The following is a 16,464-nucleotide window of genomic DNA, read 5'->3' as shown; positions in this document are numbered from 1 at the left end:
TCCCAACCGATATATTCGTAATTATTGCAAACATAGCTTTTTTAAAAATAGGATATAGGGGAAATACCCCGCCCCTTCCGAAATTCAACAAAATGTGAAGCCGGGGGCCATCCCAGTACATTCCCTGACAATTTCTGGAAATCGGTTTAGCAATTCTCGTAGAAAAGATTAAAATTGAAAAAAGTGGGCGGTCAAATTTTCTATGCATAAAAACCTAGGTTGAGTTATGAAGAACATTTCTGATGCAATAATCAACGAGCGACATTTGATTTTTATTTATTAAGATATAACATTTTTAAAGAAATATGCTATAGGGGAAGTACCCCGCCCCTTCAGAAATTCAACAAATATGTAGAATATTTTCACCGGTGGGCACCCTAAAAATTTCAGAAATAATCAGGTCAGTAGTGTTTGTAGAAAAGATAAAATTAAAAAAAATGGCCGTGGTCTTTGAATAAAGAACTAAGTTGGGTTATGATGAACATTTCAAAAAAGAATTATCCAAATCGGTCCAGCAGTTCTCAAGTGATGCCAGTACCAACGAACGACATTTGATTTTTTATTTATAAAGATATAATTTTATTATTGTAAGGTAATTCAGCTTAATCTTAGTTTTGTTGTGATTATATTATTGTAATTATTAAAAAAACTAATTTAATTTATTTTTTACAATATAAAATGAGATTACTTATTTACAAATACCTGCTTTCTAAAGTGGCGTCAGTAAATTGAAAACTAATAGTTTCACATTTAACTGGAGGTAATTTAACAAAATCATTTAAAAATTGCTTAGGAACATTTTCACAAAATTGAATCAATTTCTGTTGTAAATATTCAGGTTGCTTCTTAGAGAAGTACAAGGGGATGTAAAAGGACAGCCGAAATTATAATTGCTAGTGTTCTTAATTTTTTTCGGGTCTTTTACAACTCACTACAATTTATAGCGATTGAAGTCGAAAGCGCACCTGATCTCTTCCTATCACAGAACAATTGTCTGTTTGTTACAAATATGAACAATAAAATGGGACCTTCAATAATCAAGTAAATATAAAAGGCAGTCGTTATTGAAATATTTTTATAATATACAGGCCACAGCAGCAGCATAATCCAGGGTAGAACAATTAAATAGAAAATATACAACAATATTGGAAAACTGAAAAATAAATAGAAATAAAAATTTTTAAAATGTCATTAAAACTTCTTTTAATAATGTTTAATTTACCGTTTTTTGAGGAAAGGTTTTCTCTTGACAGCTATGAATATTGTTTGAGGACGAAATCGATAAACGAAATAGACGAACACAAATGCGGCAGCAATTAACATAATGACAATCGGTATTTGTGAAGTCAAAGTGTCCAGGGGAATTCGATCTAAACATGTGCATGACAGAATTATAATAAAAAATAGGGAAATAAAATAAACAAAAACTTTATACAGTCGAACTCCACTACAACAAATAACTTCCTATGATGAAATGTTTTATAAAGCACAAATAATAATTCGCATACAAAATAACATCTTTATAACGTAGTGTCTCTATTAAGTAGTCATAAAGAAGTTTGACTGTATTGTAAACCATTACCTTTGAGATACCATGACGATAAGCCGACAGCAATTGTCCCAATACACACATAACTGAAAGCGAGCAAAAATCTATTTTTGCCAAAAATATCTAAAGTTTTTGCTGCAACTTGCAGACCAATTTTGTAACCCATAAAGAGGAGGCACATGCGTGATGCAATATAGAAAATCCATACATATAAGACTGGAGGAAACGAAAATATAAAAACGTAATTAACACAAAAAGAAGTCCATGTATATCTTACCCATTTCTGTGCATCTAAAACGAAGTGCCATCATTGCTAATATATGGGCCACCATCCATGATATCAAATAACAAAGTAAAAGTTTCCAACATAACTTTTGTCGTAGATCCTTGTTCGAACCATTTAATATAGCCGCCAATATCGAACATAATGTTGAAAATCCAATAGCTATTGGAATTTGTAATAACGGAATTATTGACTGGAGAATATTTCAGAATATGCTACTATTTTCTTACCATAAATATATGAATTATAAATAAAATTATAACACTGATCTATCAGAGAACAATCCACCGTTGCAATGATATATTTCTTCAGTTGTTTGTGGTAGTAGGGTGTATAGCAATGTTCCAAATCATTCTAAAACAAAAAGAGTTGTAACAATATGAAATTAGATATAGAAGTCGTCGGTTAGAGATCATTTTTAAGTTTCATTTTTATGTTAACTGAATATTTCCATAAATTCCATAATGGGTGACGTAGGGGATGGAAGATACCAAGCAACGGTCCTGACCGGTTTTAACATGGCAAAGCCCAGGATTTATCTTGGTCCCTCTTTCATCCCAAGTGGACACTGACCTCCCCGTGGTGTCACCTGGGGAACTGCCTTTAACACCCGTTAAAGGTAGTGAGCTAACATGTGCCGCGCGTTCACCCATAAGAACGTTAAAAACTTGGGTTTGGGCGTCGGGTTAGTAACCCTCCCCTAGAAACAACAGCCTACTATGAAAAAACGAAAGAAAAGAAAAATAAACCCCTCTAAAGTTGACGAACCCCGCAAACGTTTTAAGGACCATGATCTGCGAATCTGCACCTAGATTGTTCTCACTCTTTATAGAGAAGGGCAGTCTTCGCATTGGCAGACGTACTTGAAAAGTACAAGACCGATATTACTGCCATACAGGAAGTACGATGGATTGGGAAAGGCGTCACAACAACACCTAAAGGTGAGGCACTGTATTATAGCTGCCATGACGTAAAGCATGACTTTGGTTGTGGATTCGTAGTTAGTCGGAGACTAAAACATCTGGTATCCAGCTTCACCCCAGTGAATGAAAGACTTGCTGCAATTCGAATAAAAGCTAAATTTTTCAACATCAGCTTTATTTGCGCTTATGCTCCCACTGAAGAAAAGGACGAACAGACCAAAGATATATTTTACGAGTGCTTAGAAGAAACATATGACCGTTGCCCTGCCCATGACATTAAAATCATTCTAGGCGATTTTAATGCCAAAATTGGGAAGGAGAATATCTTTGGCCCAACAGTCGGGAAATTCAGTCTCCACAGTGAAACATCTGACAATGGTATGAGGCTGATAGACTTTGCAGCTGCAAAAAACATGGTAGTTAGCAGTACCAGATTTAATCATCTCGATATTCATAAGGGCACCTGGCTGTCTCCAGATCAGAAAACAAGAAACCAACTTGATCATGTTGTGATAGATGGAAGACATTCATCGAGCATGTTGGATGTACGATCGTTCCGAGTGGCAAACATTGATTCGGACCACTACCTTGTTGCAGCAAAGTTACGCACCCGTTTAAACGTAGCAAACAAAGTACGAACAGACACAACACGAAAGTTAGACATCGGTAAGCTGCAATCACAACAGATAGCCACAGTATATTCCACTCAACTAGCCCAATTGCTTAACGCGAGCACTCCTTGTCCCGATAACATAACAACACAATGGCAAAATATTGCCCACTCCATGCAAACAGCCGCAAAATCCATACTTGGATTTCAGAGACCTCCACAAAGGAATTCATGGTATGACCAGGAGTGTCGTGCTGCTACCGAAGATAAAAATGCGGCATATAGAGCTACTTTACAATCCGTAGCAACGCGTAGCGCACGAGAGAGATACAGGGAGAAAAGGAGAGAGGAGAAACGTCTTTTCCGCAGGAAAAAGAGAGAGATGGAAAAGCGGGAGGGTGAAAAAATCGAGATGTACAGGAGCCAGAATGAAGTCCAAAAATTCTACCAAAGAGTCAAGCATTAAACTGATGGCTTTGGTACAGGCACATCCTCCTGTAGAGACCAGCAAGGTAATTTGGTAACTGATACAGATAGTGTACTCAGAATATGGAAAGAACATTTTTCAAATCTGTTGGTATCCAATAGCAGCGAAGACGACGAAGATACCACAGTCCCAATCCCAGAAGATGGTATTGAATGTGTACCGCCCAGCCAAGATGAGGTAAAGACAGCAATAAATCGGCTTAAGAATAATAAGGCAGCAGGGGCCGATGGCTTACCAGCCGAGCTGTTCAAAACAGGAGGCGACAAGCTGATAAGGTGTATTCATCAGCTAGTTAGCACTGTCTGGCAGGAAGAACGAGTACCCGACGATTGGAACCTGAGTATCCTGTGCCCCGTCCACAAGAAGGGAGATAAGACTGTATGCTCTAACTATAGGGGCATAAGTCTACTCCCTATTGCCTACAAGATCGTGTCAGGGATATTGTGCGAACGACTAAAGCCTATGGTCAACGAGATAATTGGACCATACCAATGCGGCTTTAGACCTGGCAAGTCCACCATTGACCAGATATTTACCCTGCGGCAAATCCTGGAGAAGACCCAAGAGATGCAGATCGACACCTACCTCCTTTTTGTCGATTATAAAGCAGCCTTCGACAGCCCGCTGCGTTCAAAGTATTCCAAGCCATGTCTGAATTTGGTATTCCCGCAAAGCTCATCCGGCTTTGTAAAATGACTTTAACTGACACGAGGTCCTCAGTTAAAATAGGAAAGAACCTCTCCGAAGAGTTTGGTTCCAAAAGAGGTTTCAGACAAAGAGACAGCCTTTCGTGTGACCTCTTCAACATCCTGCTAGAAAAGGTTATACGAGAGGCAAACGTCAAAAGAAGTGGCACAATCTACACCAATGGCCACATGTTACTTGCTTATGCTGATGATATAGACATCATGGGCCGATCAGTAAAAGAAGTAACTGATACCTTTATAAAGGTCGAAGGAGAATCTGCTAAAGTGGGTCCGGCGGGAAGACTATGTTGATGGTGTCGACGCCGATGCGTCCATAGAGATCGTGCCAACTGTTGACGTTGGTTCCTATAATTTTGAGGTAGTAAAAGACTTCGTCTACCTCGACACCTCCGTAAACACAACAAACGACATCAGATGTGAAATAAAAAGAAGAATTGTACTGGCCAACAGATGCTACTTTGGCTTAAGTAAGCAGTTTAAAAACCACATCTCGTCAAACAAAAATAACAGTCTACAAAACACTGATACTACCCGTGCTGATGTATGGCTCCGAAGCCTGGGTACTTGCGCAAGCAGACATGGCAGTGCTTGGTGTGTTTGAGAGAAAATTTCTTCGAAAGATCTATGGAACAATCTGCGCTGACGGTGAATATCGACATCGCATGAACCACGAGCTGTATCTGCTGTACAACGACATCAATATAGTTAAACGTATCAAGATGCAGCGATTGCGTTGGCTAGGCCATATCATAAGAATGAGCGATGATGAACCCGCTAAAAGGGCGTATGAAAACATGCCACATGGCGGTGCACGCAGAATTGGCAGGCCAAGGAATAGATGGCGCAAACAAGTGGATGATGAGATGAAAAGGCGCGGTATTCCAGAGTGCAAAGCAACAAAAAGAGAGGAATGGAGATCTCTTCTTAGTTCGGCCTATAGAACAAATGTTCTGTAATGGGCCAGCTAAGTAAGTAAGTGACCAAAATAAAACTGTCAAATCAACAAAGCCGACAACTTTTATCTAAAGTTTAATTTCGTAGCCGAATTCCCAAACAGAAATAGCCTATCAGGAACTTTTGCATATAATCACCAATGCTGTACACCTTGATCGGTTCACATTTCGGCTATATACTAGGGTGATTACTTTTTTACAACCTCATATCCCTGTATCATATTTTGATGAGCTTTTATTCCCAGCAAAATAAATTGGAAGTAGTGCAATGTGGACCGTTCATTCGTCACATTTTAACCCCATTTGGATGCAATCCAAAGAATCACATCCATTCGTTACATTTTAACAACATCCGGATGCAGTTCAACGAAGTCGTGAAAAAGGCACTCCCATTCCTCGCAATATAACAGCATCCGGATGCAGTCCAAACGGAGTCGTGAAAAAGGCACTCCATTCGCTACATTTTATTAGCAGTTGTTAGAGATCCCTACAAGTACATAAATCAGTTTGTACATCTCTACAGGCAGCGGCATACATTTTCCAAAAAGAGATATGCGTGTTAACATTTCCAAATATTTGTTAATATAAAATAAAAAATAGAAGGGTTTGCGTTTTTTTGTTTGGGATGACGACTTCTATTTTGTTTTTCAAAATAGTAAGGCTTCTCGATCAGAGTGTTTCTTTGCGCACGTATCTATTTGAGCTAGCAATTGACACTTGGGTATAAAAAGTTTCTTGTTGAAAAACAAGAAATAAGGGAACTGATGAAGATCTGTGGCGAGATCTGAAACTATAGTATTCCCTGCCTTACCCCTTGGTAAACACCGCCAATTTTTTCCCACTAATAAATTAAAGTGGGTGACGTAGGGGATGGAAGATACCAAGGAACGGTCCTGACCGGTTTTAACATGGCAAAGCCCAGGATTTATCTTGGTCCCTCTTTCATCCCAAGTGGACACTGACCTCCCCGTGGTGTCACCTGGGGAACTGCCTTTAACACCCGTTAAAGGTAGTGAGCTAACATGTGCCGCGCGTTCACCCATAAGAACGTTAAAAACTTGGGTTTGGGCGTCGGGTTAGTAACCCTCCCCTAGAAAAAACAGCCTACTATGAAAAAACGAAGGAAAAGAAAAACAAACCCCTCTAAAGTTGACGAACCCCGCAAACGTTTTAAGGACCATGATCTGCGAATCTGCACCTGGAATGTTCGCACTCTTTATAGAGAAGGTGCAGTCTTCGCATTGGCAGACGTACTTGAAAAGTACAAGACCGATATTACTGCCATACAGGAAATACGATGGATTGGGAAAGGCGTCACAACAACACCTAAAGGTGACGCACTGTATTATAGCTGCCATGACGTAAAGCATGTGTTTGGTTGTGGATTCGTAGTTAGTCGGAGACTAAAACACCTTGTATCCAGCTTCACTCCAGTGAATGAAAGACTTGCTGCAATTCGAATAAAAGCTAAATTCTTCAACATCAGCTTTATTTGCGTTCATGCTCCCACTGAAGAAAAGGACGAACAGACCAAAGATATATTTTACGAGTGCTTAGAAGAAACATATGACCGTTGCCCTGCCCATGACATTAAAATCATTCTAGGCGATTTTAATACCAAAGTTGGAAAGGAGAATATCTTTGGCCCAACAGTCGGGAAATTCAGTCTCCACAGTGAAACATCTGACAATGGTATGAGACTGATAGACTTTGCAGCTGCAAAAAACATGGTAGTTAGCAGTACCAGATTTAATCATCTCGATATTCATAAGGGCACCTGGCTGTCTCCAGATCAGAAAACAAGAAACCAAATTGATCATGTTGTGATAGATGGAAGACATTCATCGAGCGTGTTGGATGTACGATCGTTCCGAGGCGCAAACATTGATTCGGACCACTACCTTGTTGCAGCAAAGGTACGCACCCGCTTAAACGTAGCAAACAAAGTACGAGCAGACACAACACGAAAGTTAGACATCGGTAAGCTGCAATCACAACAGATAGCCACAGCATATTCCACTCAACTAGCCCAACTGCTTAATCAAAGCCCTCCTCATCCCGATAACATATCAGCGCAATGGCAAAGCATTGCCCACTCCATGCAAACAGCCGCAAAATCCATACTTGGATACCAGAGACCTCCACCAAGGAATCCATGGTATGATGAGGAGTGTCGTGCTGCCACCGAAGAGAAAAATGCGGCATATAAGGCTACTTTACAATCCGTAGCAACGCGTAGCGCACGAGAGAGATACAGGGAGAAAAGGAGAGAGGAGAAACGTCTTTTCCGCAGGAAAAAGAGAGAGATGGAAAAGCGGGAGTGTGAAAAAATCGAGATGTACAGGAGCCAGAATGAAGTCCGAAAATTCTACCAAAGAGTCAAGCATCAAACTGATGGCTTTGGTACAGGCACATCCTCCTGTAGAGACCAGCAAGGTAATTTGGTAACTGATACAGATAGTATACTCAGGATATGGAAAGAACATTTTTCAAATCTGTTGGTATCCAATAGCAGCGAAGAAGACGAAGATACCACAGTCCCAATCCCAGAAGATGGTATTGAATGTATACTGCCCAGCCAAGATGAGGTAAAGACAGCAATAAATCGGCTGAAGAATAATAAGGCAGCAGGGGCCGATGGCTTACCAGCCGAGCTGTTCAAAACCGGAGGCGACACGCTGATAAGGTGTATTCATCAGCTAGTTAGCACCATCTGGCAGGAAGAACGAGTACCCGACGATTGGAACCTGAGTATCCTGTGCCCCGTCCACAAGAAGGGAGATAAGACTGTATGCTCTAACTATAGGGGCATAAGTCTACTCCCTATTGCCTACAAGATCGTGTCAGGGATATTGTGCGAACGACTAAAGCCAATGGTCAACGAGATTATTGGACCATACCAATGCGGCTTTAGACCTGGCAAGTCCACCATTGACCAGATATTTACCCTGCGGCAAATCCTGGAGAAGACCCAAGAGATGCAGATCGACACCTACCACCTTTTTGTCGATTATAAAGCAGCCTTCGACAGTCCGCTGCGCTCAAAGGTATTCCAAGCCATGTCTGAATTTGGTATTCCCGCAAAGCTCATCCGGCTTTGTAAAATGACTTTAACTGACACGAGGTCCTCAGTTAAAATAGGAAAGAACCTCTCCGAAGAGTTTGGTACCAAAAGAGGTTTCAGACAAGGAGACAGCCTTTCGTGTGACCTCTTCAACATCCTGCTAGAAAAGGTTATACGAGAGGCAAACGTCAAAAGAAGTGGCACAATCTACACCAATAGTCACATGTTACTTGCTTATGCTGATGATATAGACATCATGGGTCGATCAGTAAAAGAAGTAACTGATACCTTTATAAAGGTCGAAGGAGAATCTGCTAAAGTGGGTCTGGCGGTAAACGGTGAGAAGACCAAGTTGATGGTGTCGACGCGCAATGCGTCCATTGAGCTCGGACCGACTGTGGAAGTTGGTTCCTATAATATTGAGGTAGTAAAAGACTTCGTCTACCTCGGCACCTCCGTCAACACAACAAACGACATCAGTTGTGAAATAAAAAGAAGAATTGTATTGGCCAACAGATGCTACTTTGGATTAAGTAAGCAGTTTAAAAACAAAGCCACATCTCGTCAAACAAAAATAACGCTCTACAAAACACTGATACTACCCGTGCTGATGTATGGCTCCGAAGCCTGGGTACTTGCGCAAGCAGACATGGCAGTGCTTGGTGTGTTTGAGAGAAAAATTCTTCGAAAGATCTACGGACCAATCTGCGTTGACGGTGAATATCGACGTCGCATGAACCACGAGCTGTATCTGCTATACAACGACATCAATATTGTTAAACGTATCGAGATGCAGCGATTGCGTTGGCTAGGCCATATCATAAGAATGAGCGATGATGAACCCGCTAAAAAGGCGTATGAATACATGCCACATGGCGGTGCACGCAGAATTGGCAGGCCAAGGAATAGATGGCGCAAACAAGTGGATGTTGAGATGAAAAGGCGCGGTATTCCAGAGAGCAAAGCAACAAATAGAGAGGAATGGAAATCTCTTCTTAGTTCGGCCTATAGAACAAATGTTCTGTAATGGGCCAGCTAAGTAAGTAAGTAATAAATTAAAGTTGTTTTAATAAAATATTAAAACAACGACTATGGGATTAAGCCTGACTATTTTGAAAAACAAAATAAAATAAAAAATATTTAATTTGCGAACATTTTTTCGGTAACTCAAGAGAAGAAAATTTCCCAATGGAGTGCTGTTGGAGTACATGTGGAAATCTTAACTGGTGATGGGAAGACAATATCAAACCCATTTAGCAGATGAAGCAAGAACAGTTCAGCTTGGATTAAATGGAAAGCGGAGGAAACACGCATGGTTGCGATTGAATTCAATGGAGAATTTTCATAATTTTGCAACACTGTCAGTTCGTTTTGAAAAACATTACTCTCTGTAATAGAGGGTAATAAATGAATTTGAGCCAATGGGGGAATACTCCACTCAGGCAATCAAATGAGATTGAATCATCAACAATAAACAAAACAAACAAAAAACAGCGGAGGCACGCGCAAATGGAACTTTGTTAAAAAACAAAATTCCAATAACAACCTCACAGGCAACTGTGGTGATGTTATTTTCAACTCACAGAATTCGACGAATTCTTAGTTGATACGTGCTGACATGTTGCAGAATATTTTGGTGTTTCTTTGGAAAAGCCGAAAAGTGAGTGTGATTCTCATTCATATGGGAATACTAGACACTTAAAGAGTTCGGTTTTTCTCTAAAAAGGCATCATTTCAAAAACTGAGAAGCCAATTGATAATTCCCTTCGCGGGGATGAAATCATGATATTGGTAGCGATCAGTAAAATTTTGCAACACTGTCAGTTCGTTTTGAAAAACATTACTTTCTGTAATAGAGGGTAATAAATGAAGTTGAGCCAATGGGGGAATACTCCACTCAAGCAATCAATTTGTGTTAATGTAATAAAGTTATCAATATTTTTGTTTTACACAAATAATAAATGCATTTTATTTGTTCTGGGATATTTTTTAATGGCTTGCACACATTCCACAGAATGCCTGTATCAAAACACGTGCTTTGGACTGCATCCTATTCTACCCCAAAGGGTCAGTTAAAATGCAGTGCAATGGAGTGCCTCTTTCCGCTCATGTAAAAAAATGTGTGAAAATGCATAATTTGATGCACTTCCAAATCACTTGTACATATGATTTAACTGCCTCTTTGGAGGCAACGTTTTTGCTGGTTTTAAGATTAAACAAATTTTAATTATATTTTTGGATTAATTCTCTTTCGAGTTGAGCTGTTTAGACCTAAGAGATACATTGAAAAATTAAGAGTCTACCGAAATCCCACGCATCCAACCATTATGCTGCGTTTCACGGGTGGTTAGGCCGATCTTCAGGCATATTATGATGCTGTTTTTGTGGCAGACGAAGGCAAAGTTTGGTAACTAGCATATATGTATATAACACTTCATTAGATAAATGTATATGCGAAATTATTATCCTCAAAACTTTTCATATAGTCCTGCTTGGTAATCCCATTTTCAATGTTCACAAATACTATGGTAAGTTTTATTCCTACGTCATTAGTAATTGCTCTTCTATATCAGAAGATTTTTTTGATCATCAATTATTGTCTACTAATGTTTTGACAAGTTGATGGAGTATTGTTTGATATACATATGGTGATTTCTGAGTGAAATCGGAAACTTATTTTAAAGGTTTGTCGGTATATGTCAACGCCTTCCTATAGCCCCCATAGAACTGTAAATCCCGATTTTTGATATTTTTGTGGTTGTGGCCTCAATATCCCACAGAAATGGCAGACATTTGGTTTTGAGTCTTCGTTGGAAGTATAAAACTTTCCACCTGAAATTCGTCGGTATATGTTCCCATCACGGATTTTTAATATGTTAAAAGTTTTAGCCGGGTACAAAAAAATTCCTTGGAAAAAATCAGACAGACTTAACGTCGTCCTTACTTGTCGATTTTGATATTGCTGTAATAAGCAATATCAACAAATTAGTTATGTGTTTCTCATTGAGGCTCATCGAACGCATAATATTTGGTTTTGTTTGCAAGTGAAGTTGTTCGAGTTTATGTAGTGCAACTAAAATTCTCAATCAGGGAGTTTCTTTGAACAGGTATCTATCTATTCGAGCAAACAATTGACACTTGGGTATATATATATTTTTTGTTAAAAAACAAAAAGACAAGAGAATCAGTGCCGAGATCCGAAACTGTAGTCTTCTCTGCTTTACTCTTTGGTAAACATCGCAATTTTTTTCCACTAATAAATTAAAGTTGTTTTAATAAAATATTAAAATAACGACTATTTTTTCAGGAAAATATTAATAATAGCCACACCAAAAATTTGGACTATAACTATACATGCTTGTCTTGCTTCAGATAAGTGCGAATGAAATTTTTATATTTTGATCATTTATGTCTGATTGCCTTGTTATTTTAATTATATTGAAGTTTATATATAGTAACATTGGGCGCCTTCGCCACGTTTTTGTTCAACATGTTCTCATATCGACACCGTTAAAATTTTTTCAAATATTATATTTGGTAAAAATAATAACATATCTTGACCATACGTTTTGACATATAAATGGTTATAATTTTATTTTTAAAATATTATTTTTGAGAATTTACAAAATGTCAAAAAAGTGGCGAAGCCTCTCCACCCATGGGGCAGCTTCGCCATCGATACGGAACATTTTCCAACGGACTCTAAAACTGCAATTTACCAACTTCTTCCTTAAATATTAACATTATGCGAAAAAGGAACATGCTTTCTATGGAATAATCAAAAATGATTCTACGGCCATGTTTATATTATAGCCTTTTGCAGGGGTAACCTTCTTAATGAGGATTTATTTGGAGAAATGTCAACTTTTTTTCCAAAGCGAATATCTGTACATCTACAATGGATATATCAAAAGCAAAACCTGCTAATGAAAGTAGAAAATATCACCTTTGTAACGACGTAAAGTAGGTTGTCGTAGGTGATCAAACAACGAAGATATCACAATAGTCGCAAATACAACCCAACTTTTCAATTTTGCGATTTTAATCATAATGACGAATATCACAGATTTGGATGGGGACTTTCCAAAAGCAAAGCCTGGGTATGAAAGTAGAAAATCCCATCTTTACAATGATACAAAGTAGGTTGGCGTAGGTGGCCAAGTAACGGAGATATAGCAATCGTCGGTAATGCATCCCATTTTCCGATTTTTTTGTAATCACGCTACAGGTCGGAATTTTGATCGGATCGTCACGAAATTCTGGGGGCTAATGGGCGAACCACATAGGAAAAAGCCTACTGAGTTCGATGATGGTCGGATATTATTAAGCGTCGGAATGGGCAAAAACCTATTTGGAGAAAAGGTCAACGTTGTATTTTAAAGTCAATATCTCTGTTTCTTTAAAATGTATATCAAGAGAAAAACATGGCACAGAAAGTAGAAAATATCATCTTTACAACGATGTAAAGTAGGTTGCCGTAGGTGGTCAAACAATAGAGATATCGCAATAGTCGGTAATTTTCTGATTTTTTTGTAATTACGCTACATGTCGCAATTTCGATCGGATCGTCACGGGAGTTGATGTGGGTCCCACAGACGAAGAAGCTTATTAAGTTTAGTGATGGTTGGGTAATGTTCAGGAGTCGGAATAAGCAAAAAGCTTATGTGGAGAAAAGTCAACGTTTTTTTCTTATGTGAATATCTCCGCTTCCGGTAGGAGTATTCCAATAGGAAAGGAAGAAGAAAAGTTCTCCTTTATATGGATGTAAAGTATGTTGGCGTAAGTGGGCAAACAACCGAGATATCGCAAAAGTCAGTAATATATCCAATTTTTCAAATTTTTTGTAATCACGCTACAGGTTGGAATTTTGATCGGATAGTCACGAAATTTTGGGGGTTGATGGTAGCTCCATAGAAGAAAAAGCCTATTGATTTTGGTGATAGTCGGATAATATTTAGGGGTCGGAATGGGGAAAAACGTATTTGGAGACAAATTCAAAGTTTTATTCTTTGTGAACACATCAGCTTCTAGTAGGGGTATTCCAACGGTAAAGCCTTTTAATGGAAGAATAAAATATTACCTTAACATTGGAGTAAAGTAGTTGGCGAAGGTGGCCAAACAATGGAGATACCACAATAGTGGGTAATACATCCAATTCTTCCATTTTTTTGCAATTGCGTTACAGGTCGCAATTTTGATCGGATGGTCACGAAATTTTGGTTGCTTATGGGGGTCCCAGAGAGAAAAAGGGAATATTATGTTTGGTGGTAGTCGGATTATATTCTCTAAAAGAAATGTTTACCAGTGAAAAGCTTATGCACAGGGGTAGTGGTGTATGGTAGCACATGGTCTGCCCCGTCCCGACTATAGCCTTTGCTCACTTGTTTTTTGATAAAATGTTTTTTTTTTTCATTTCATAGAATTTTTTCAAAACAAATTTCTTTCAAAGTGGTTTATGCGGAACATTTTTTTATAATAAAATGGAATGAACATTGTTTTAGGCATTAATAGGCAAAAGTTCATTCATTCTCACTACAGGAAATCATTTTTGTGAAAAAATTTCAAAAAGTCATAACCCTACTAAACACCAATCCGTAATCCAATGCATACATTTGCTCCATACCTGTTTTTTGTCTTTGCTCGATAAAGCGAAATCGCGTTTTTTTCAGAACTCTCTGACAATTAAGCTCTGGACCTCTAACAAATGGTACTAGATGGAGCCGATGTTGTATTTCATATAACTTTGTGAGAAGATGGAAAACATCTAGTAAACATTGATTCAACCTGGTATTTTAAAAAATTTCCAGGAATATCCCGGATTCCCGGGAATGTCGATTTTGTGATTTCCTGTTTCCCAAGAATGATAAAAAACAGGGAAAACCCATAATCCTAATAAATACCCAAAACGTCTCGACATATTGGGGGAAAGGATACCGCCGGTATTCGATTTGTTTATAGATTTTTCAATTCGCCCAGACGATTGATACTTCTTTACTTGTTTCAACTTTATTATTGCTTATTTTACCCACATTCTGAGCGGCATTCAAAAAATACAGTCCATTTCTAGCCAACTCACTCTTATTTGTACAATGGCTATATCTCTCTGTAGAAAACAAGTAAAAAGTATCAGTCATCTTTGCCGACCGAGATATACCCTTAGCCTGTGTATATTGAAACCATTTTTTCCCAAAAACGAATGTATTTAGGGGGTTTTAAAAATGTTGGATGTATGAACCGACAAAAATATTGATTAGGATTAAAGATCAAAAGTTTTGAGAAGGAGATACTTAAAGGAATGGATCGACATTGACCATTATGGAAGTGGATCTCCAGCCACTACATATGGAGCCATAAGGGGTTTTTGCACCCTTCTGGCTGATTGCTCAAGAAGTATGGACTTGCCCCTGAAAAAAAAATTACCATCGTAATTGAGGCAGCGAATGCAAGTTGCTTCAACAAAAATCAAAGTGATTCGATTGCAGGTCTTAAAGTGAACTTATCCGAAATTTTGTGTGGGAGGTACCGGATGAAGTGGACGAATATAGTCCACATTTGTACCTGATATATATCTGGTAGATATATTAGGATGTGTAATGTATGGACCAATTCGGCCACTCCCTTCAAGAACGGTAACTCTTGAACGAACAATTTTTCCGAATATTTTTGAACTTTTGTGGGGGAGGTACCTAAAGGAGTGGACCGATACGGCTTATCTTCAAACTTTAACTATGTTTGGACAAAATACTACTAAGGCCAAATTTTGGACCGAATCGGCAGATCCGTTCGAGAGTTATCTTGCGCTCCAACCACCTCACACGGTGTCATAGGGTTTTTTTGCAACTTTCAGGTGATTTTCTCAGGAAGTCTGGACTTGCCCCTGATGAAACTCGTACCGTCGTATGGAGGGCAGTGAATACAAGTTGCTAATACAAAAATCAAAGCGATGCGAGAGATGGCCCCAAACTGAACTTTTCCGAAATTTTGTGTGGGAGGTACCCGAAGGAGTGGACCGATTGAGTCCATATTGGAACCTCATCTAAGTCTTGTAGACATTTCACGATTTGCAAAGTATGGACCAAATCGGTTACTGCCTTCAAGAGTTATCGTACGTGCAAAATTTCCGAACATTTTCGAACTTTTGTGGGGGAGGTACCTGAAGGAGTGGAACGATATAACCCATCTTCGAACTTAAACTAAGTTTGGACAAAATATTACAAAGCCAAATTTTGTATCGAATCGGTTGATAAGTTCGAGAGTTATCGTGCGCTCCAGCCAGCCAGACAGACAGACGGACGGACGGGCATTGCTCAATCGACTCCAAATTGTCTGAAACACATTTCATCCAAACATACTTGGGGTCTAAAACCATTATTTTGATGAGGCACATTTTGCTCGTATGAAAGTGTATATGGCGAATAACAAAATTCCTTTACAATTCCATTTGAAAAAAATTAAAATTTTTTTTACGAGCACATCTACGATTTTTGGTACAGAGGTAAAGGAAAAAAATCCGGTTTCAAATCTGCTCGCGTTCACGAAATTGGCCAATGCGCGCAAAAGTTATAGCGGTTTTTATTCTCATATAAAGAAAAAATATTTAAAAATATCTTTTTTGTTGTTATGAGAAAATGTATGCATAAATCGTTAACAGCAGTCCATATCTATTCGTAGATGTTTAAATAGTTATTAAATTTATTATTATTTTCGCGGAAAGTCAACAAATAATAAAAAAATTTTTAAGTAAATCCAAATTATCCTGTCCCAGAATCCGTACAAACCCTCAAAAAATAAATTAAAGAATATATGCGGAATCTAGACAATGCGTAGAAAAATATGATACCAAATTTATAGAGATTGGGTACATAAATTGCATATTATAGCAACAACA

The 16,464-nt window shown here is 38.5% G+C and overlaps 1 protein-coding gene across 1 annotated transcript in view; it reads right to left on the bottom strand.

Annotated features, from left to right (window-relative positions):
* Positions 1-550: 550 nt before the first annotated feature.
* The window catches only part of LOC141402273 (uncharacterized), a 29,189-nt gene continuing 13,275 nt past the window's right edge, over positions 551-16,464 (bottom strand). The window contains exons 2-6 of the mRNA XM_073983176.1: positions 2,063-2,186; positions 1,827-1,994; positions 1,583-1,765; positions 1,223-1,370; positions 551-1,153 (exon numbers count right to left, since the gene is read on the bottom strand). Coding sequence (XP_073839277.1) covers positions 922-1,153; positions 1,223-1,370; positions 1,583-1,765; positions 1,827-1,994; positions 2,063-2,186 — 855 coding nt within the window. The 3' untranslated portion in view covers positions 551-921. The remainder of the gene's footprint in view (positions 1,154-1,222; positions 1,371-1,582; positions 1,766-1,826; positions 1,995-2,062; positions 2,187-16,464) is intronic.

Source organism: Musca autumnalis, unplaced genomic scaffold (assembly GCF_047663935.1).
Source record: "Musca autumnalis isolate F117 unplaced genomic scaffold, ASM4766393v1 scaffold_4, whole genome shotgun sequence".
NCBI lineage: Eukaryota > Metazoa > Arthropoda > Insecta > Diptera > Muscidae > Musca > Musca autumnalis.
The sequence above is the reverse complement of the archived record's forward strand: the minus strand, read 5'-3'. Positions and strand labels throughout refer to the sequence as shown.